Source organism: Gossypium hirsutum, chromosome A01 (assembly GCF_007990345.1).
Source record: "Gossypium hirsutum isolate 1008001.06 chromosome A01, Gossypium_hirsutum_v2.1, whole genome shotgun sequence".
In the NCBI taxonomy this organism is placed as follows: Eukaryota; Viridiplantae; Streptophyta; class Magnoliopsida; order Malvales; family Malvaceae; genus Gossypium; species Gossypium hirsutum.
This window is the reverse complement of record NC_053424.1, coordinates 26,707,257-26,730,078: the sequence shown is the minus strand read 5'-3', so window position 1 is coordinate 26,730,078 and position 22,822 is coordinate 26,707,257. Positions and strand designations below refer to the sequence as shown.

The 22,822-nt window shown below is 32.3% G+C and overlaps 3 protein-coding genes across 41 annotated transcripts; 1 reads left to right on the top strand and 2 right to left on the bottom strand.

The window, feature by feature from the left end:
• Positions 1 to 5,629: 5,629 nt before the first annotated feature.
• LOC107916974 (B3 domain-containing protein At5g42700) lies at positions 5,630 to 7,865 on the bottom strand. Its single transcript, XM_041108520.1, has 7 exons — positions 7,567 to 7,865; positions 7,380 to 7,475; positions 7,185 to 7,216; positions 6,949 to 7,111; positions 6,330 to 6,536; positions 6,133 to 6,211; positions 5,630 to 5,811 (listed from the first exon to the last, which is right to left on the bottom strand). The coding sequence occupies exons 1-6, from the start codon at positions 7,705 to 7,707 to the stop codon at positions 6,173 to 6,175; spliced, it is 678 nt and encodes a 225-aa protein (XP_040964454.1). The 5' UTR covers positions 7,708 to 7,865; the 3' UTR covers positions 5,630 to 5,811; positions 6,133 to 6,172.
• A 1,815-nt stretch (positions 7,866 to 9,680) lies between these two features.
• LOC107918064 (uncharacterized) lies at positions 9,681 to 12,676 on the bottom strand. The gene is made up of 7 exons (XM_016847567.2): positions 12,198 to 12,676; positions 11,865 to 11,922; positions 11,648 to 11,728; positions 11,508 to 11,543; positions 11,070 to 11,309; positions 10,839 to 10,980; positions 9,681 to 10,335 (listed from the first exon to the last, which is right to left on the bottom strand). Exons 1-7 carry the CDS (start codon positions 12,383 to 12,385, stop codon positions 9,845 to 9,847), a joined length of 1,236 nt encoding a protein of 411 aa, XP_016703056.1. The 5' UTR covers positions 12,386 to 12,676; the 3' UTR covers positions 9,681 to 9,844.
• A 1,062-nt stretch (positions 12,677 to 13,738) lies between these two features.
• On the top strand, positions 13,739 to 22,532 carry LOC107916582 (uncharacterized). 39 transcript variants are annotated; one of them, XR_005922368.1, is made up of 6 exons: positions 13,739 to 14,032; positions 14,625 to 14,687; positions 14,770 to 15,131; positions 15,233 to 15,357; positions 19,235 to 21,764; positions 22,278 to 22,532. XR_005922368.1 is itself a non-coding variant. In XM_041107988.1 (4 exons), exons 1-4 carry the CDS (start codon positions 14,056 to 14,058, stop codon positions 14,877 to 14,879), a joined length of 510 nt encoding a protein of 169 aa, XP_040963922.1. In that variant the 5' UTR covers positions 13,814 to 14,055; the 3' UTR covers positions 14,880 to 15,080. The 39 variants fall into 39 exon arrangements, 3 of the variants coding, with proteins under 3 accessions (XP_040963922.1, XP_016701349.1, XP_016701348.1); XR_005922301.1 differs by having other exon boundaries at positions 13,739 to 14,064; positions 14,767 to 15,131; XR_005922260.1 differs by having other exon boundaries at positions 13,744 to 14,032; positions 14,767 to 15,131.
• The last annotated feature ends 290 nt before the right edge of the window (positions 22,533 to 22,822 follow it).

The window sequence follows — 22,822 nt, the reverse complement described above, 5'->3', positions numbered from 1 at the left end:
TTTATTTACATTTTAGGGAAAAAGGCAATGTGGTAGACTAATTATAGCCCTGTTGATTTCTAGACATTATGTTGGTTTTTGGTTCGGTTTATAAGGATTACATGTTATTGTGATGCTTGGGTTCATAAACATGAGAATGGATTGACGTTACTTGCTCGAACACGGTTTTGCGATATTGAACTATTAATTAGCCCGTTGAATGATTATTTGTCGAAGTAATTGATGTATGATGTTTAGAAACTAAATTGGAATGGATTAATTACTTATGTATGCCGCATTTTTGAGGTCTGGAGTAGAGGTATCGATAATCGGGTCTTAAAATCAATACCTTTTGTATTTTGAAATGTGCAAGAAGCTAGAATAGAGATTTGGTATTGATACATTTGCTCGAGTATCGATACTTGGGGTAAATTTATCGATACTTCATGACAGGTACTAATAATTTTCGAGACTTTGATTTTTAATCAAGAAATAGAATGCAAGTTTGGAATCATTTTTCCAGGTGGCATCGATACCATTTAAAGAAAATATCGATACCTTAGTGTCAATATCGATACCTACGGACTTGGTTTGAGAATTTTGCTAAATGGACATTATGCATGTTTTAATATGTTTATAAACTATTTAATGTAAGTTTAGCACGTGATAATGATAACTAGCTAGTATGATTAACTTAATACCAATGCGAATAGCAAACTGATGGATGTTATGTTGGAATGAGCTTTTACTTGTTGGTTATGACATGAGACAGTGGTGTGGCATCCTGATATTCGGGCTTGGCGACCAGGTTAGGTATAGTGTGTTACATAAGGACTAAATTCCAAATTTTTAAAGAATATAGGGACCTATAGCATATTTTAACCATATATATACATACATTCTTATAACAACTACTAAAAGAAAAGAGAATTTACTCTTTTTCATGGTATCATGAGCTTCAAGCTGAAACTCTATCTACTTGATTTTTTTGTTTCTTCTTCTTTTATCAATTCATCTATCATGTTAGAGTTGGAGCAACAATTTGTCTCCACTTAAACTTCCGTTATGGATGTGACACCTATTTCAAGGTCATCTCCATCCTTTCTCCTAATGTCTTTCACCAGATCTTATTGAAACTCACCTCTACAAACTGTTTTCTTTGGAAGATAGAATTTATACCTATGCTTCAAGACTTTGTTGTTGAACATCATGTAGATGGTTCGAAGGAAATTTCGTCTCAACTTAACTAGTTTTCAAATCAATCCAGCTTATGTATTAAGGGTTTGTCACAATCTTATGGTACTTAGTTGGACCATTACGTTTATTTCAGAGTTGATCCTTCCTCAAATAGTTGGCCACATAATTGCTCATATAGCTTAGGATATGCTTGTGTTGCTTATACCACTACCTTCAGACTAAAATTCATGAGTTAAAAACACAATTGTATACCTTGCATCACAATACTAATAGTATTGAAAGTTATGTGCAGAAAATCAATCTATCTCCGATATATTAGTGGCATTACAAAGTCCAATTCCTGAAGTTGGTTTAGTTGATTTTATTCAAGTAGAGTTGGGTTCTTCTCATCATCCTTTTACTCGTGTCTTATAGACAAGGCATGAAGATATTTCATATGATACTCCTTATAACATGTCAATAGATGAAGAACGTGAATTACAACTTGATGAAGTCACTATCATAGCACCAACAACATATTATGGTTAGACTTAATCCATTCAACTATTGAAAAAATTAGTTAATTTTTTTTTAAATTGTTAGGCTCACTATATTTATGAAATATTGTTAGGCCCGAAGGTGAATTGGTGTTTTAAAAACTTCTACAAACTATTCCAAAATAAATGAGAATGGAGAATAGTTTGGGCAATTCAATTTATATTGGTTCTGCCTCAATTGCCTACCTTCACTACCTTAGTATATCTTAACTAAGGATTTTCCTAATTTACTATAAAAATTGTTACCTTTCAAGGAAAATGTATAACATTTTTAATCTCTATATTTTCATAAAAGCGAAGATAGAACATTCCTCCTAGTTTTTGTGGCTAAACTACAACCCTTTAGCTTTTATGGCTCAATTAAAAACTCTTTACAATTTACTTAATGTTTTATACCTCAAAAACCTTAACTATTCTCTTTACAACAAAGAGAATATGAGCAAACTAAAGAATACCAATATTTCTATGTTACACAAGCCTATACCAAGGTTTCTAATGAAATACCAAAAGTTTTATCAAGGTTCCTTAGAAATATTAGCATTCCTTGATAAATTGTGGTATATGCCAAAATATCTAAGGTTAATCTCTTAGAATTTTTGGTAAAATATTGTGTAACACAATTTTGGTATACCAAAATTTTTAATGAGGTTCCATAGAAATATTGGTATTCTCTTAGATATTGTGGTGTATATATATACAACAATTTCTAACAATTACCTTAGAAATTTTGTTATCACCTTAAAAATTGTGGTATATGCCAAAATACATAAGGATATTTGTTTTCAAATTTTGATATTTTCCAAAATATTTAGTTATATAATCTTAGGAATTTTGGTATTTCGATTTGGTTATATTTTTTTTTCATATTAGGATATCTTGTTTTACTTTCAATTAAATTACAAGTTTCCTTGATAACACTTATTAACCAAAACACAATAATTTTAATCATTTCATTGTAATTTCCAAAATTTTGATATTTAAAAATATTTCTAAAAGATTCAGAATTTAGTATTTTTGTTAGAAAATTTATTCAACTTGAGAAACTTATACCAATATATAGGGTACTTCATTAGAAATTGTGGTGTATATATACCAAAATATCTAAGGATAAGTTCTTAGAAATTTTAGTATTTTATTAGAAATTTTGGTAAAAACTGATAAATCTAGATTTTGGTATATTGATATTTCTAACAAGGTTCCATAGAGATATTGGGTACTTCATTAGAAAATTTGTATAACTTGATAAACCTATATTGGTATATCTAAGAATATGATCTTATTAGAAATTTGGATACTTGATCAAAAATCGTAGTATATACCAAAATATCTAAGGGTAAGTTCTTAGAAATTTTGGTAAAAACTTAAATTTGGATTTTGGTATATCAAAATTTCTAATGAAGTACCTAATGAGGTACCAATATTGGTACTTCATTAGAAATTTTGATATTCGTTCGTAAATCCAAATATTGGTGTACCACCTTGTTAGAAATTTGGGTATATACTAAAATATCTAAGGATGTGCTATTAGAAATAGTGATATTTTATTAGAAATCTTGGTATAGGCTTGTAAATTTAGATTTTGGTATATCAAAATTCTAACGAGGTTCCATAGAAATATTGATATTCCTTTAGAAATTGAGGTATATACCAAAATATCTAAAGATAACCTCTTAAAAATTTTGGTATTTCATTAGAAATCTTGTTATAGGCTTGTACAACATGATTTTGGTATACCAAAATTTCTTACGAGATTCTATAAAAATATTAGTATTCCCTTAGAAATTATAGAATATACCAAAATATCTAAGGATTTGCGCTTAGAAATTTTGGTGTACCACAATTTCTAGTGATTATCTTATAAATTTTGGTATTGCCTTAGAATTTGTGGTATATATCAAAATATCTAATAATATGCGCTTAAAAATTTTGGTAATTCGTTTGGAATTTTTGTATCCTTAGAATTTTTGGTATCTAAGAAAATATCTAATTATATAATGTTAGGAATTTTAGTGTTTCATATATGGGTTATCGCAATTTCTTTTTCATGGGAACATATTTGGTTATTTTAATTTGGCTTAAAACATAATTTGATACTTGAGTTTGACACTTTTTTCTAATGTGGTACCAACATTATTTTTTATTCAATTAGGTACATGTATTTGACAAAAATTATATATTTTGGTATGCAAAGGTAATTGTTAACCTTTTAACGTTTAATTCGGGTTTTAGGGTTGATTTGATGAAAGTTAATGGCTAAATATTATTATGCTTGAATTTTTCATGATTTTTTAATAGAATAAATTTAATGTTAATAGTGAATTTGTTTAATTTTGGGTTTAATTTGTCAAATACAATCTAATGGATAACAACATTAACTTTTTTTTCATGTGAACATATTTAGTTATTTTAATTTAGCTTAATACATAATTTGGTCCTTGAGTTTGACACTTTTTTTAATGTGGTTCATGTGGTATATTTTGGTCCAATGTAGTACTTGTGTTTGACCAAAATTATATATTTTGGTATCTAAGGATAACAACATTAACTTTTAGTGTTTAATTCGAATTTTAGTGTTGATTTGATGAAATTTCATAACTAGTTAATAATATTAACAATTAAATTTTATCAAATTAACCCTAAAATCCGAATTAAACACTAAAAAAATTAACAATTACCTTTGAATACTAAAATATATAATTTTTGTCAAATACAGATATCAAATTAAACAAAAAAAAACACATGTACCACATTAAAAAAATGTGTCAAAATCGGGTACAAAATGATAACACTTATTAACCAAAACAATATAATTTTCTTCCATTTATTATAAATACCAAATTGTTAATGATTATCCATAAAAATATCGATATTTTCTTAAAATTTTATATTTATACCAAAATACCTAATTATAATTTTGATATTCCCCTAATATAAACTTGGATGAACTATAAAAATAGTCATTTTTGTTTGTTTCAGATTACATTTTAGTTACTTATATTTGAAATGTTACGTTTTAGTCACTTACGTTATGGTTTTATTACGAAATGGTCACTCTACCATTAAGCTCTGTTACCTCCCTAACGGTGGTCCTACATAGCAATCCAAATGGGTTTTAAATGCCAACTTGGATATCCTATGTGGCATTTCAAATTAAATTTATTTAATTAAAAACCTATTTTCATCCTAACAACTAGACATCCAAGTTGACATTTAGAATTCATTTGGACTGCCACGTAGAACTACCATTAGGGAGGTAATAGAGCTTAATGGTAGAGTGACTACTGTGTAACAAGACAATAACCAAGGGCGAAGCCAAAAAAAATTTTTAGGGGGGGCCGGATAAAATTTTAATTTTTTATAGTTTATATTTTTATAATTTGTAAAGGATTAAATCGAATTTTTATAATTTTAGAGGGGGCTAAAGTGTAATTTTACTTTTACTAATTTAATATTTTTAAAAAATTTCAAAGGCCTAAAATGCAATTTTACATTTTAGGGGGGCCGGGGCTCATGCCAACCGCCCTGGCTTCGCCCCTAAGGATAACGTAAGTAACTAAAATGTAACGTTTCAAATATAAGCGACTAAATTTATAGTTTTCCTAAATTTATATTTAAAATCACACCAGAACTGCCGTGTGTTACACCCCATCACATGTTGGGCGGACAAACCATTATCAAACATAAACCTATCAAATAGCTATATGGTAGTTAAAAATAATTAAATAATAATGGTTGTTAAATTATTAAGCACATAATACTAACCGATACAATTGTAGTTTAGATGCTATGGTAATATTCACGTTGAATGTTTTTTAATTATTTTTTTATTACTATAATTTTCAACTTATGTGCTTTTAGATCTTGTAACCAATTAATAATATAATGGCAAACATGAAAATAAATAATACACGCATAAATAAAGTAATTGATAGTAAAATATATAATTACATCACTAAAAATATAAAGTGCTAGTTAGGGGAAATAATGCCAACAACAGCAGGTCTATATTGGACATGGAAATCAAAATTTAAAGATTAAGCTTACAGCTAAAATATCAGTACATAAATCTATTGCAGGTTTCCATCTAACCCTGTCTTACCTGCAACATTAATGTTAATAAATCAGAAGATAATAGCGTGATAGACTTGCTAGTTTTCTCACAGATTTATTTATTAATTAATATGCAAAAACATTGTGCTTAAGATGTCAATGGAGTGAGAGATAAGTTGAATGTCCCATTCCAAATAACTTCAAGTAGGTCCCAATCCCACAAGATTAGCAAATGCATGAAACAAATTGCAAGTGTCTTTATCAAGATTCTACTTCACATACTCTACTTTGAAAATGTTGAATTAATATTTGATGCTTTAGAAATATCAATGATTATCTTACTTTAGCAGTATTTATCCAAAATCATTACCTAAACTGACTCCGCTGGCATGGTTCCAACATTACAGCAGCTAACTTTGTTGGGAACCCTTCACCCTTATAATGTAAACCTGTAAAAGGAAACAGTGAGAATGACTCAGAAGTTGATCCACATAGACACAAGGGCAAATAACAACAGAAAGGGATAGTCTGCAATAAACATATAGGACCCTATTTAAGTGGAATCACCTTAAATGTTGTACGTTGCAGTAACTGAAACACGATGGCATCACCATCGACCAACCCGTGAGCGACTGCAAACCCTTTCCATCCACCGCTAAGTCCTGTTTTTTTAGCCAAATATATGGTTGGATACTCATGGCCTTCTTCATCCACCAAAGTCATGACCTCATCACGCTTGGGAAGATTTGTCTTGCAGAAATGGACCGGTAGGCCCTGTCATCGAATTAACTCAGAGATCTTAATGAGGAACAGACCCCCTTTCCCTTCCTTTTTTCTTTTTTAAGACCAGCACATGGATGTCATATGAAACCTATAGTACATGAGTGGTTCAAAATTTGATACAAAAACCAACCTATACTATCAATTTTGTTTCCCAAATCCCAAACTTTGTACAATAACATGTATATTAACAGTGAAGCCGTAAATCAATGATACTGCTACATAGCTATCATGACAATTCGTGTATATAAGCCTGTTCATGTGTAGACTTTTTGATTGGTTAATAATTTGGATGAATAAATGTTGACATTTTTTGTATTTTCATGTCGTGGCTGGCATTGTTAGCTCTACTATCATCTATAGATTGAATAAGGAAGAACAAAATAGTTTAGAATGATAAACAAACCAGCCAAAATCCACCGGTAACATGTGATTGAAGCATGGACTTAATGAAGACAGGAAAATGAGGGTCTAAACCAGATTCCAATTTTTCTGCTTTCTCCAAAGCCTCTGCTCTAGCTTCATCTGAAGCATACACCCGGTTTGACAGATCCCTATGCTTAGATACCCTAAATTTGCCACCAAAAAGTCATTAAACCCTACAAATACAAACAAATATAAAAAAATCCAAACAAGCATTACCTTCTAGGTATCATCACTTTATCAACAAGAACCTACTCAAAGAGATCAAGGTAAGATAAATGCCCCCATTTTTAACTAAACCCATGAAAGAGAATCGAGGATTTCACTCACTTCTTGGTAAACCGGGGCGGAAGGTAAGATAAATGCCCCCATTTTTAACTAAACCCATGAAAGAGAATCGAGGATTTCACTCACTTCTTGGTAAACCGGGGCGGGTTTGTTGGCGACACGACTCGATCTTCTAACCACAACCAATTGTTTTTCGACTGTCCGAGGCTTCATCTGTTTTCTCTGTTTGGATTAAATAAACTATACAAAGTGAGCTTCTCATTAGTAAAATAAAGAAATAAAAATTGAAGGAGGAATTGCAGAGAGATGGAACCGGAGAGGGTTTGAAAGATGGGGTATGAAGAAGTGTAGAAAGCTGTGGAAGATTGAGGGCTTCCATTCTTTTCTTGTTTTCTTCCACACGTTTCTGACGGATTTCCTCGTAGGACATCATCTTCTCCTTTGCTACCACCATTGTTATGTTGTTGAGAATTAAAATCAAAAGCGCTTTGGCTAAATGGGATTGGATTGGCGCTGTGATTTAAGAACAACCCCACTCGACCGTTGGCCTCTGACTTCTTCATTCCTTTCCTTTTTTTTATTACCTCGATTGAACCACCCATTCAATCAATGTCAAAATCAAATTTTGAAAATAAATAAATAAATTATTAAAATAGACATTTTTATTTACCTTAAATCACCTTTTAATCACTTATATTTGAAATGTTACATTTTAATCTTTTATATTAACGTGTTGTAACATTTTAGTCACTGAGCTGTTAATTGCTATTAATAATGTAATGGTAAGCTGACTTGGCACGTTAAATCATCATTTCAAACAAAATATTAGGTTAAATTGTACAATTGATTCCATATTTTTTTGTTTTGAGCAATTTAATTTTTTTCTTTTATATTCTTTTAATTTTTTTCTTCATTTTCTATTATCTTTTGCTTCTCCCTCTCTTTCGTCCCTTCTCTTTTAACGTAGTTTTTCTATATTTTTCATTTGTTAAAATTTTTTTATATTTATGAAAAAAGAAAAAGCGAAAATTGAAACCAAAATAGAACTTTCTTCGCATTTTCTCACTCTATAATTACAAACCCTCATTGCCCGTCATCGCTTTAATGAACCAATTTGGATCTCTTAATGACCTAGTTCACAAGCTCGCCTCACTCGAAGACCTCGCCAGTCTTGACTTCTGGCAATCCATCCTCAACAAAGTTTCTCGAACCTGTTTCCTTAACCTCCTAACCAACCCCACGACCACTTTATCTATCTTACCTACAACATTCTCCCTCTTTCGAAACTACGTTGTTTCACGGATTCTTTGAAGAAGTTTTACACTCTCAATGACTAAAACAATCACCATACAAAATTTACCCTCAACTTTACCCAAACCAGGTTGGTTTTATGCTCACTTTCTCTCTTCAGTTCATACATGCTCAGTTTCAAATCAAGCTTGTTTGGAAATATCCAAGAAGATTTAGATTAACTTTATCGTTTGCTTAATTTTATTCGTCAAAAAATAAAAGAAAAGGAAATAAGAAAATTGTTTTGAATATAAAGAATTCAATTTATGTTTAGATTTGATTAAGGATGTGGTTTTTTGTATTGATTAGTTAGATCCAATTTTAGTTTTAAATTTAGGCCATATTCAAATCGAGATTTGATTAAGAATGATTGATATTCAGTTTTCAGTGAAATTCAATTTAGGGATCATGTAAAAGAAATAAGGACTTGGTTTATTTGGTGGGCAAAAATTATGTTTCTTCAATGAAAAATATGAGAAGAGAGCAAAATAACGGGGAAGAAGAAAAGGAAAATAAAGAAATAAAAAGAAAAAATTAAATTGTTCAAAAAAATAAAAGTATAGGATTAGTTTTAACAAATGACAAATATAGAAAAATTACTTTAAAAGAAAAAAAAGGAAGGAAAATAGATGGAGAATGAGAAGAAAATGGAAAAAAAGAAAAAAAAAGAAGGGAAAGTTCATATAAATTTAAAAAAAATTAAATTACTCAAAACGAAAAAATATATAGGAACTAATTATATAATTTAACCTAACATTTTCGTTTGAAATGATAATTTTACATTTAATTTTTACAAAATGATAAAGTAAATTATTAAAATGTACATGATAATTTACTCTTTTGGAAAGGACTGTCTTCACACAATTACTCTCTCCTACTACGAGTAGTAGGGATGGCAATAGAGCAAATATTGTTAAATTCCAGGTCAATAGTGGATTTGAGTTATATTAATTATTTAGCTAATTTTTAATAATAATTAATCTGATAATGTGATTGTGAATTATACGACTTTAAAAGAAATCTCTTATGTGAAACCGTTGCCTTATTTTCTTTTTCCATTTTGATGGGCTAAGATTCAGACAAAGGTTAGAGCTTTTCTGGTAAATTCGCTATACAGTTAATGTTAGAACACAGGTCTAACAGCTCAAAACATAGAATTAACCTTTTATTGTTCCACAAAACAGAAATTTAATAAATCACACATTGCCCCCTTCTTTTTTTTTATCCTTTTAGGAGTTTCATTGTGCTCTATGCCCCACTTCGCAAGCATTCCTTCTTCAAGCTGGAAAAGCAGAATATGTTTATAGCCTGGATCTTCGAATGCATTTGATTGGATTGAAATGGGAATTCCGCCGAGAAGTATACAGGTGTTTGCTTGAGAAATCTGATGACTTTAGATCCCAGCCTTCAACGTTCTTCGGAACACATGCGTCGAAAAGGATTTGACCAAGAACCCCGTGGAGATTGACGCTTGGAGGGTGAGCCAAATGGATTAAACCTTCCTTTTGCTCATCTTGCAAGGACCCAAAATCTCTACCTTCGTAATATTCTATCGAACTAGGCAAGAGGAAATTACTGCTTTGCACTAGAGAAGTTCCCTGAAAGTTCTTGTTTGGGCTTAAGGCTATTTTGCTGATATTGGAGATCGGCTCAGAGAATTCATCCTGTGCCCCTGCTGATCCAATTCGCTCACCCTCAAATTGTTGAATATTTCGGGAATACAAGGCAGCTGACTTACGAAGAAGCTCAGTCACGGCGGCCTTGTAATCAACTGGATAATGCCGATAATGACCTGCAAAGACCATTAATTGGAACAAGTTGATATGTCGAAACTTCAATGTGATTGATTTATAGATACAAGAAAATATAACTATTGCTACAAATGAAAGGAAGTTAAAACAGTCATCTGCATTAGCTAGGTTTATGTTGAAGATAAATACGCAACCTGTTTTATCATGCAAACATGGGTCTGGACCAGAAAATGTTTCTTTCAATTGTACAGCATAAACATGTGGTCCCTTTGATCTCTTTGTCCTCATTTAAGCATTTTGGTAAAGAAAAGACACTAAACTCCACTGCTGTCGGGACTTGTGTAAGGCAATCAAGAACTTAATGTTTCATAACGCTTGAAGATGAATGAATGACTACCCGTATTATATATAAGGCCCTGTCGTGCCATCTATTTTCTTTCAGTCTAAATATGTTTTACATCACCACTGAACCCCATTAAAAGCTTTTATCTGTGGTATGATCATGTACTAATAAGAGCAATTTCTCATAAGTTTAAAAACTAACCTACATGAGGCGAACCATTGAACTTCACAAGTTTTATATCACCTCCAAGTTGTTGTAATCTTTGAGCGAAATTGCAGATAATTTGATAAGGAGCAAGATCATCAGTTTCGGAGCATAATATGAGATACGGGGCCCCCATCCTCTGCAAAAGATTTGTAATTAGTGAACTAAATTGTTTTTCAAGAAAAAAGAAAACAATAAATTGAACAACGGTGTTTATTGTACACTTACAATTGAACCGTATAGAGTCTGCCAATACTCAGCACGATGGGACTCAAACCTGCTGAGGAAGAGAGCATCAAGACCAGAAGCAATGCCATTTGCTATCCATGATGCTATTCGTGGTGGATGAGACATTTGCAGAACTGTTGGGTGAACAACAAATCGGGCACCCAAGTCACTAGTAAAATCCATAGGACTAGAATCAAAAACATGGCCCGAAAAGCACTCCTTCAGCAGTTGGAGATCATCCTTCAATGGAAGTAAAACAATTCTCAGCAAATGCCATTATACCATCATTTGTTGATTTTTTTTGTCATATAGAAAAGATAAACAAGGATTTCCCGTATCGGTACCTAATAGCCCTAAAGAATAATTAAAAAACTGACTGCAATTGCATGATTTAAGAAGATAGTAAAAGGTTAGCATCTTAATAGAGGTATAACATACTGGATTTACTTGCACTTCACACAATCCCTCGATCATCTGCGACAAGCAAATATAAAGCTATATCAGCACAAGCAAACGGAAACAAGTATTAAACATATAAGGTAAAAAGCAATGGGTTTTCAAAGTTGTGAAAGAAATACCTGAAGAACCTTGTACATACAGGCCTTAGGGCCACCGGAAAAAGATGCAAAGACCACAGGGCATGGCCTAATCTTTAGCTCCTGCACAAAATCAAAAAGAGAAACCGAAAAATGGGGGAAATTTGAGAGAATTGATAAAAATACTCCTCTACCCATTCAGAGGGCCAGAATTAACACCTCTTGCAACACACAAAATTAAGATTTTTTTCAGTATTACCTGAACAAGTTCTTTAAGAAGATGAAGAGCTAAAGCAGCAGCCTTATCAGGGAAGAACCTGCACAGATTACAAAACATCAAAATCCCAGTTAGCCTTTAGCAGATTCACATAAAATCTCAGTTCAAAAGTATCAATCAAAGACATATGAGAATCTGCATAAATTCCAACCAATATCCCTCATTTCCATATTACCATAAGATTAAAAAAGAAAACCCAGTTTACAGCACGGGAAATCAAGTGCTACAGTAAGTCAAAAGCATCCACCAGCCAACAAAGAAATAAGATTAAATTGAAAGTAAATTCAAATCCAAATTTAGCTTAAAACCCCATACATGTTTAAGAATTCTGAATGGCAAACCAGAGAATCCCAACCCAAAGAAGCGTAAAGTTGAACATAGTTCTTCAAGTGCTTCTCTTGACTGGACATCCAAGCGAACACTACAACTATACCTCCTCCATTTTTCCTTCTTTCCACGCTTTCCTTTCTCCCCCAATAATATCTCCCCCCAAATCCCCACATTCTCTCTTCCTTCAACTCTTCCACTCGAATTACCAAGCAATAATTAAGCTTCTCTTCGTTCCACACAGCTCAAGAAATTAAAAAGAAAAAAAAAAGAAACTGCAGAGAATTTGATTCAATCTATGGAGCAAACTTGAAACAGATTAATAATGCAAGTCTGATTTTCTTTTCCCCTAGCGTTTTATAGGGAACTGTGAACGAAAAGTATGCCCGACTTCCTGCGATTGATTGTATCTTTCAAGTCTTGCAACCTAATCCTTGCCTCCTTGGAAATTTTACATGTGTTACCTTAATTTTCAGACAAAATATGTTATAATTTTTTTATAAAAGTTAGATAGTAATATTAAATGGATTAATTTAGTCAGTTTAGAAATTGTTGCAGGGATGGAATTAAATTGCATATCTTTACGATAGTAAAAATATAATTTTACTATGTTAATAATTTATATCTTTATAATTTTTTAAGATTTAAATTAAATTTTTATTATTTTTAAGAGTCAAAATATAATTTTACTATTATTAATTTAAAATTTTTATAAATTATAAAGGACCTAAATTGAAAAAATTTTCACTATAGGGGGACAGGCCCCTTCCAACCCCCTTTGCTCCGCCACTAAATTTAGTCTCTATATTATTAAAAAGAATTAAATAAATTCAAATTGTAATACTATTATAAAAATATATTGGAAAGTTAGTTGTTTGAATCGCAGTTTAATTCTAAACAAAATAATCCATTTACAAAACCGTAAAAACTTTAAAAATATTAACTCTGTTAAATATTAAATGATATTTTTTTAAAGGCTAAATTAGCTGATTGGGCTGTTTTTTTAATTAGGCCTTTAGGCCATTTTTAATTTTATTTAGGGAAATAGACAGTTTTAAGGAGAGAGAAACAGGAAGTCGCCTTTTACATAATTGGTAGGAAAGCGCGTCTAGTTAAGGCGCAATTTTTACTTTTTTAATATAATTAATTTCTTTAGTTGGATGGTTAAATGTTGGTGGTGTTGTTATTGAGTCTTAGGTTTGATTTATCTCCCAGTTAAATTTATAATTTTTATTTCATGTTATTCTAAGCTTCCTCTTTTTTTTTAATGAATGTTTTTAACATATTAGCTTTATTAGTTAAATGGATAAATAATAATGATTTTATCATTGAGACCTATGTTTAATTTCACTTTTCTAAACATATTTGTAATTTTTATTTTATATTGTTTCAAGTTTTTTTAATTAATAAATACATTGTTTTTAGTTTTTTTTTATTTTAATTCATCTTTTTATTTTTTTTGAAGGAATACTGGGTTGTATTTATTTATGCATAATTAAAAATATTATGATCTAAGAACCAAACATAGGCCATGCTCCAAACTAGGGTTAGGGCCTCTAGTAAACAAAGTTTAAAAAAAACAACGTTACCTAAAGTAAAACTGAAAAATATTGCCTAACATAAGGAAAAAAGAAAAACCCAGCCTTATGAGCTGTCAACTTCTAAATAGTTCTTTGAAAAATATCTGCATCCCAATCGACTAACTCTTGGAGAAACAAACAGTCATAGAGATCTAAAATTTTTTCTCCTACTCTCTCATTTGCTGGAGATGGTGTTGACTCAGTGATGGCCTTCATCTCCATCCCCTATCAATTTCTGAATCGGTGAGAACTTGAGTAACAAGCTCATGAACAAAGTATGCATTCACCCCCATTTTCACCCTTCAGATGCTAGGTTATGTGCTGCTCTATTTGCTGCTCTTTTTGCATGCTGGAATTTGCATCCATAAAAATTCGCCTTCTGCTCTTGAATATCATCAATATAAGGGCCGATTACCGATTTATCTTTTTTTTTGTTCATTTTTTTATAACTGTCAGAGAGTCGCCTTCGAAAATAACATATTTTATCCCCAATTCTTTTCCCACCATAACCGCCTGCAAACATGCTAAGGCTTCTGCTGCAAATCTTGAAGAAATCTTGTCATGGATGACCGATTTTGAAACCAATACATCACCTTTAAAGTTCTTGACTATTACCCTTGAACAAGATATATTTTTCCCCTTATCAAAAGGAGCATCGAAATTGATTTTGAGGAACCTGCTTTCCGGCGCCTTCCATGAATCTAAAACTGAGTATTTGGCATGGTGTTTTCTTTCCATATCTTGTAATTCCTGTAAATACTGTATTACAAACTGCGCTATTTCTGTTCTAGTTCTCTTATGTCCTCCGTGTACCCATTGATTCTTATTCGACCAGATAGCCCAAATGGCGCAGACAAAGATGTAGCATTCTTTCTCTTTACTGTGCAACAATACCCAGGTAAACCACTCCATATAGTCCATATGCGATAACTTGAGTGACCATACATAATTTAATTTTTTCCACATTTCCTTCGCAGCAGCACAGTCGCGAAAAATATGTTCCCTAGTTTCCAGCCCTTGCTTACATCTCGGGCAGATGGCGTTATTCGTTAATCTTTTGATTCTTAAATTCACTAGGGTAGGGAGGTAGTTGAGAGTGGCTCTCCAAACTGTAATACGTACCTTTGAGGGGAGATTACAGTTCCACAGTTTCTTGTAACATTTTGTAATTTCGGGCAAACTGTAACCATTACTATTGTAATCATTGCCTTGTAATAGTAGTTTGTAACCACTACGCACAGTATATTTACCCGATGCTTCACCCCTCCATATCAAAAGATCATTTTGTGAACGCTGGGCCAAAGGGATTTGCAGAATCTTTGGAACATCAACTTCCGAAAAGGTACTCCAAATCAACTCTGTTTTCCATGCTCTGATATTACTGTCAATAAGATCCGCAACCATTATGATGTTCTGCATTCTGTCCTTTTTGTTAATCAGTAGACCTGGCACATTTGGGACCTAAACATCTTCTTCTATACGAATGTCATGGCCATTCCCCACCCTCCAGCACAATCCCGATAGTAAGAGGCCCTTTGCTGCCCATATGCTTTTCCAGGTATAGGAAGGTAAATTACCTAAACCTGAATTTAAAAAATCAGTATTCGGATAATATTTAACTTTTAACGTTCTAGCCAAAAGGGAATTAGGATCGTCAATTAATTTCCAGCCTTGTTTTGCGAGAAGGGCCAAATTAAATTTTGCCAAATTGCGGAATCCGAGACCGCCACTCTTTTTTAACTCGCATAATTTGCTCCATAAACACCAGTGAATACCTCGTTTCCCATAACCTTTTTGCCACCAAAATTTTGCGATGATTTGTTCCATTTCTTCACATAATGATTTCGGCAAAAGAAATCATGCCATTGTGTACGTGGGGATTGCTTGTAAAACGGCTTTGATGAACACTTCTTTTCCGCCTTGCGATAATAATCTTGTACTCCAATTGTCTATCTTTAACTTTAGGCTATCCTTTAAATGTTGGAATACCAAACGCTCCTTCCTTCCCACCATATTCGGTAGGCTTAGGTATTTCTCAGAATTGTTTGCCCTTTTCAGTCCTAGACGATTCGATATGGTAGATCGAACATTTTCAATGGTATTTGAGCTAAAAAACACAGTTGACTTACTATAATTAATACATTTTCCAGAACAAATTTCGTATTCCTTGAGCACCTTTTCAAACGTTGCAATACCCTTGCCGGTCACTTCTCCAAATAAAACACAGTCATCAGCAAAAAAGAGATAGGAAATTTGAGGTCCCCTTCTACTTGCCTTAATCCCTTTCAATACTCCTTCCTCTGTTGCAAGCCTTAAAAGTGTTGACAGCCCTTCACTGCATAAAAGGAATAGAAAGGGACTTAAAGGGTCCCCTTGCCTTAGGCCTCTTCTTGGAGTAAAAACCATCCCTGGCATGCCATTTAAAACCACCGAATACGACACTGTGCTAATACAATGCATTATGCGCTCCACCCATCGCACATCAAAAGCCATTGTGATCATCATTTTTTTCCAAAAACTTCCATTCCACCCTATCATATGCTTTACTCATATTAATCTTAAGTGCCATAAGATCTTTTTTCCCCACCCTTTTATTTCTCATAATGTGAAGAATTTCGTAGGCGAGAAGTACGTTGTCAGAAATTAGTCTTCTCGGAACGAACGCACTTTGAGCAGAATCGATACAATGATCCGTAACTTTTTGAAGTCTATTTGCGATAGATTTTGATATGATTTTATAGAACACCGAGCATAGACTAATATGTATAAAATTGGTGGGATTTCTTGGGTGAGACGTTTTTGGAAGTAACACTATATTCGTATGATTCAGCAGTTGTAAAGATTTACCTTTATTAAGTACTTCCAAGCAGAAATTGCTGACTTCCCTCCCCACTATGTGCCAATATTTTTGAAAGAAAATTACTGGGAAACCGTCAGGTCTGGAGGCTTTTGTTGGCCCGATACTGTTGATTGCCTCGACAACTTCTTCCTCTTTGTATTTCTCTATTAGTAGTTGATTCATGTCCGCTCCAATACACCTTTTAACCCCCGAAAGAAGACGGTTTGTATCACCAACTCCACTTGATTGGAATAATCCCATGAAATAATCCCTTATGATGCTTTCCATATTCGTATCCTCTATTTTTAAATCTCCTTCCATGTTTTCCAGTCCCCAAATCTTGTTTATCCTATGTCTTTGAGATGTTTTGCTGTGGAAAAAAGCCGTATTTTTATCCCATTGACGCAACCAATTTGCTCTAGCCCTTTGTTCCCAATACAATTCCTCATTTTCCATCTCCCAATTTAATTCCAATTTTACAGTTATCATCTCAGCTAAATTATCATCATTCCTATTCATACCTTCTAATTTAGCCAATCTTTTCCGTAAAGCCTTCGATCTTTTATCACGCTCTCCTTTGATAGTCTTCCCCCATCTTTGAAGATTAACTCGAAGATAATCTAATTTTTCCAGCGCATCTCCTGACTTTTTAGTCCACAATTTCTTGATGGCATCTTCACAAGACGGTTCCAGTATCCACCAAGATTCGAATTTAAACCTCTTCTTTCCAGCTGGATATTCATTAAGCTCTGTTTGTATAAAAAGTGGACAATGGTCAGAATAAGAGTGAGGAAGATGGGTAACAGAGAAATCGTGAAACAAGTTTAACCATTCACTATTCGCCACACTCCTATCAAGTCTTTCTCTAACATTTGTGCTCTCAAAATTTCCCCTTTCCCAACTTTTTTCCCTTTGAAACCCATATCAACCAATTCACAGTCTGTCAGAGCTTGCCTAAATTCCTCTATTTATCGTCAATCTCTTGTTGCTCCCCCTTTTTTCTCATGAGTGTACATTATTTCGTTAAAATCACCTCCTACACACCACGGCAAAGTATAGGTGCTTCGTAATCTTCTAAAGAGATTCCAAGATTCTTGTCTATTTGCTTGTCGTAGGTTCCCATAAAACCCGGTAAATCTATATTTAATTGAGTCATCATCTTCATAAACCTCAGCGTCAATATGATTAGTTGAGTAACTACGAACTTGAATTAAAAAATTCCCATTCCAAGCCAAGCTTAGACCTCCCCTTGAACTAAAAGCTGAAACATCCAGCCCATTATAAAACCCACAGCGCTTTCGAACACGTTCCATTCTGTTTTGATCCAGCTTTGTCTCCATTAAGAAGACCATTTTGGGTTTGTAAAGCTTTAACATGTGGTGAAGCCTCTTGATAGCCCGGGGATTCCCCAATCCCCGGACATTTCAGCATAAGAGTTTCATTGTTTTCAGTCAGGCTTGCCATTTGGTAACCGTCGATATAATTTGTGAAGGGTCACTAACATCTGTTAAAACAAAGCATGAAGGCTCAGTTGTTGCAAAATCTGCCGAACATATGCTGTCAAAATTTGCCCTTTTTGTTTTAACATCATCCGAAAGGTATGCTTCAATATCATCCAATTTCTCGTGATTAAATTTTCGCTTCCCCATTATCATCCCAGCCATGTTTGCATCAAAAGATTCTTTACTAGAAAAGCGCCTCCAGCTATATTTCTTTTGACTCAATTGTTAGGCCTCAATCAGTTCGATTTGCCTGTTTGATTCAGAAATTTAATTTGACCTATTTCCCTCACGACAGTGATCCCTACTGGAGTTTTCTTCCACTTCTCTCGGCATATTATGAGGATAAAAATTTGTTTCATTATCCCTAAATTTTTGCCGCAAAATCCCTATTTCCCTAAGATCAAAGGACTTCTCTAAACCAACTTCTTTCACCATCCGATGCATCTGTTGTACAGAATCTATTGAAACACTATCAACTTTACCCGCTACCTCCTAACCGATGTAGTAACATTTTTTCATTATTTTCTTCTGCAAAGAACCAAACAGTAAGCTCTCCCTGCCTAATCTGACAATTCTGCCTTAAGTGCTACCGAGAAAGGAAGTTCATCCTCCGCCTTGCTGCGATCCCCCTCTGATAACATTAGACAATCTTTAATCCCGTAACCCATGTGACTATACCCAAAGCAAAACGTTAGGAGACACTCATATTTGAAAAGAAGCCAGGCTTTATCTTGGTCGTTTAGAGAGACAAAAATCCCTTTTCTAAGTGGTTTTTAAACATATAGATGAACTCTAATACGACAAAAATCACCTTTGATCTTAGAATGAATAATTCCCCCAAACGTGGACCCCACAGCATGCATCAGATCCTTTTTATCACACTCAGATGGGCATGGGCCGATCTTTAGCCAAAACAGTGAAGAAACCAATCAGATCTTGTTTCGCTCTACTAATTTTGTTAAACGATCAAAAATAATTAATTGCTTTCGAAAGAACCATGGTCGCCCATTCATAATCTGCTCTAAGTCTTCCTCATCTTCGAATACTATCTTGAATAGATTTTGGCCTGCAATCATAATCTCAAACTTCTTTTTGGTTTTCCAGATACTTCTCACTTGTGCTCTCAGGCTGTCCAGATTGTAATTTTTTCTCGTCCAAACAGAACAAATCAGTGTTGGCTTTTCAAAAGGATCTACAATAGAGCTTTTCACCGATAAATGGATCAACTCTTCTTCAAGAAGGGCTATCTCATTCCCGTCATCCTTAGCCCCCAAGTCATTCCTCAACTCCTTCCCGTCGTCCATAGCCCCGAAAGCCACCACTTCTCTTCTTCCCGACCCCAGAAAATACTGTTTCTTCAGGAGACCCAAGAGAGCACTCTTGACCTAAGCGGCGGCAAGTTGACAAAAATTTTGACCAATTCATCTTTTTAATTAAAAACTCTTTTATTCATAAAATAAAGCTAATAAATATGTAATTTTATAATAAAAATATATATTTTACATATCTCATTATGTTAAAAATATTTGAAACTAATAACTCCTTTATAAATAATATAAACATAAACTAATTTTTTTTGACATATTTTTCTTTATATATAATATTTATATGTCAAATATTTATTTTCTCTACGTATATTGTGGTGTGAAGATTTCTAATATTATAAAATGAAATAATTATTTCGAAAATAATTATTATTTTTATATGTAAAATATTTCAAATATCATTGTTTTTTCATTTACATTGTGAGAATGATATTTTAAATATATTTATATGTGAAATATTTTAAATACACATACAAAAATATTTACTACACTCATGATATGAATTGGAAAATAAATATTACACATATAAAAATAATATTAACTAAAAATAATCATATTTTTAATAATTATTGATTTTATGAATAAAATATTTATTAATTAAAATATAAATTAAAATTAAAAATTAAAAACAATATATTTATTAATTAAAAAATTTAAAAAAAACTTGAAACGGTATGAAATAAAAATTACAAATGTGTTTAGAAAAGAGAAATTGAACTTGAGTCTCAATGATAAAATCATTATTATTTTACCATTTAACTAAGGAAGCTAATATGTTAAAAACATTCATTAAAAAAAAAGAAGCTTAAAACAACATGAAATAAAAAATATATGTAACAGTCCGATTTAGACCCTAATCGAAACGGTGGTTTCGGGACCACGAATCCGAGTTAGAAAAATATTTAAATATTATTTTCCGTGTTTATTATATGTGAATTTGCATGTGTGAAAGTTTCATATGAAAATTTGATTGTTTGTGTGCTTAATTTGATAAAAATGACTTAATCGCGTAAATTGAAAATTTGATAGTTTAAATCATAAAGACTGAATTGTTAGTGGCTTTTTAATATGGGGTGTTTATGTTGCAAATTGCCCATGATATTATGCCTTGGACGGTTGTAGCCTTATTAAATTATGGTTTATTATTTGATTATAAAGGTTATTAAAGTAAATTATGAAATATTATGTACATTAAATAAAACAAACATAATATAGCCATGCATTTTAGTTCATTTTGACCGAAACTAAAAGAAAAATAAAGCTTTAGAAAGTTTCAAGCATTCGGCACTTTGGAAGCTTGATTAAAGGTTAGTTTTTGTTCGGTTTTTGATAATTTTTACGTTTTTGAGATCGTTGCTTCGAATACTACCCAACTCATGCTTGAATTTTTTATTTCGGTGAATATTTTAAGTTATGCCATTGATGAATATTTGTGTTTTGTGATGTTTGGTGATGAAAAATAAAAAATATGTTTTAGATTAACATGTTTTGTATTGGAGTTTTTGATGATTTTGAGTTATTAGGACTAAATTGTAAAAATAATAAATTGAAGGACTAAAATAAAAAATAAATAAAATATATGGACTATTATGAGTATAAGGAAGATTCGGCCTAACTATGATGTGGTGAGATTTTGTGTATTTTGTGTTTTATGCAATTAGGACTAATTTGTAAAAGTATGAAATATTAGGGGTAAAATGGTAATTTTCCCATTTATGTGTTGTTGGATTAATTTGGATGAAATTGTGTTTAAATGAGGTTAATTTGAAATTATATGATCAAGAACAAAAGAAATCGGACTTGGATCAGGGAAAAGCAAAAATAGTCGAATAGCCGATTTATAACGTTCGTGATATCTGAGGTAAGTCTTTAAGCAATTCAACACCGTTTATTTTGAATATAAAATGATTTACTATGATGATTCAAATTTTATAGTTGTATAGTAGGGTAACCGAATGTGGTTTAACATTGAAGTTATGTGGTTGAGTTTTATTCGATTGAGTTAAAACCTCTGAAAGTTTGTATGAACAGCATGGAATATTTGGATGATTCGATATATGAACTGTTTATGGAATGACTTTGTAATAGTGATATTCAGGCTTTGAGCCTAGCAAGCCTTGTGCTGGTGAATTTGATCGTGCTTTGTGCCTAGCCGGCTTATTGTCAGTGAATAAATAAGAATCAGACCTTGAGTTTAGCATGCCTTGTGCCGGCGTGTGATTCAGGCTTATGCCTAGTAGGTTTTACGCGGGTGATTTATTTTCAAGCCTATGTCTATAAGACTTCACATTGATGTGGAAATTGAACAAGTAAGTTGATCTAAATGACCTTGTATACTTGGCTACATGTGATGTTTTATTGAACTTGTATATTCGACCATATATGATGATATATTGAACTTGTATATTCAGCCATATGTGATGATATAATGAACCTTGTGTATTTGGCCATACAAGTAAGTATTTATGAGATGATATGTATTGGATTTTGTATATTCGGTTATACAGGTAAGTATTTATGTGGTGTTATAATTGACCTTGAATATTTGGCCAAATAGGTGTGTATAAATATGTGATATTATATTTGAATGTAAGCATAATTGTGATAGTATTATTTTGGGAATGAAAAGTTGAATAATATTATGCTAAATGAGAAATATTAGCATTCGACCAAGGTAACTTAATTGTGTTAAAGTATAACATTAATGATACAATTTGACTTATTTGAAAGGTTTTGATTATTCATTTGAGTTGTTTAATTTGCTTAAGGCTTACTAAGCTAAGTTAGCTTACTTTGTGTGTTTTTGTTACTCTGTGTTATAGATTTTGGTTGTAAGTTACGAGCTTGAGGATCATCATCGAAGTCATCCACACTATCGTAAACCTTCGGTACTTTTAAAAGTCTATTTTCGAACTTATGGCATGTATAGGCTAATATGTATTTTGTTCGACCTTGAATATGTATAACTTAAGCCATGCGAAAATAGCTTAATCTCCATGATAATTTTAGGTCATACTTTGGTTATGATTTGAGCTCACTTTTGTTTATGATGTTATATATATTATACATTAATGGTCTATGTGATAAATGTTATATGTTTGAAAATGGCTTAATGATGTGTTTAGAAAATGCAAATTATAAAATGTTTATACATGTTTCCATGTGCAGTTGTATATTTGTTTGTGATGGAACAAAGTTGGAAGGAAAAATGATGATAATTATGTGCATATTCGTTAATAAGATGAAATTAACCAAATGAATAGTAACTTTTGTCAATTACTATTATGAAAATTATATGTGTTTTATGTGATGTATAAATGTTTAACTTAATATTAAATGAATATCGAAAATGAAATGACCTTTATCA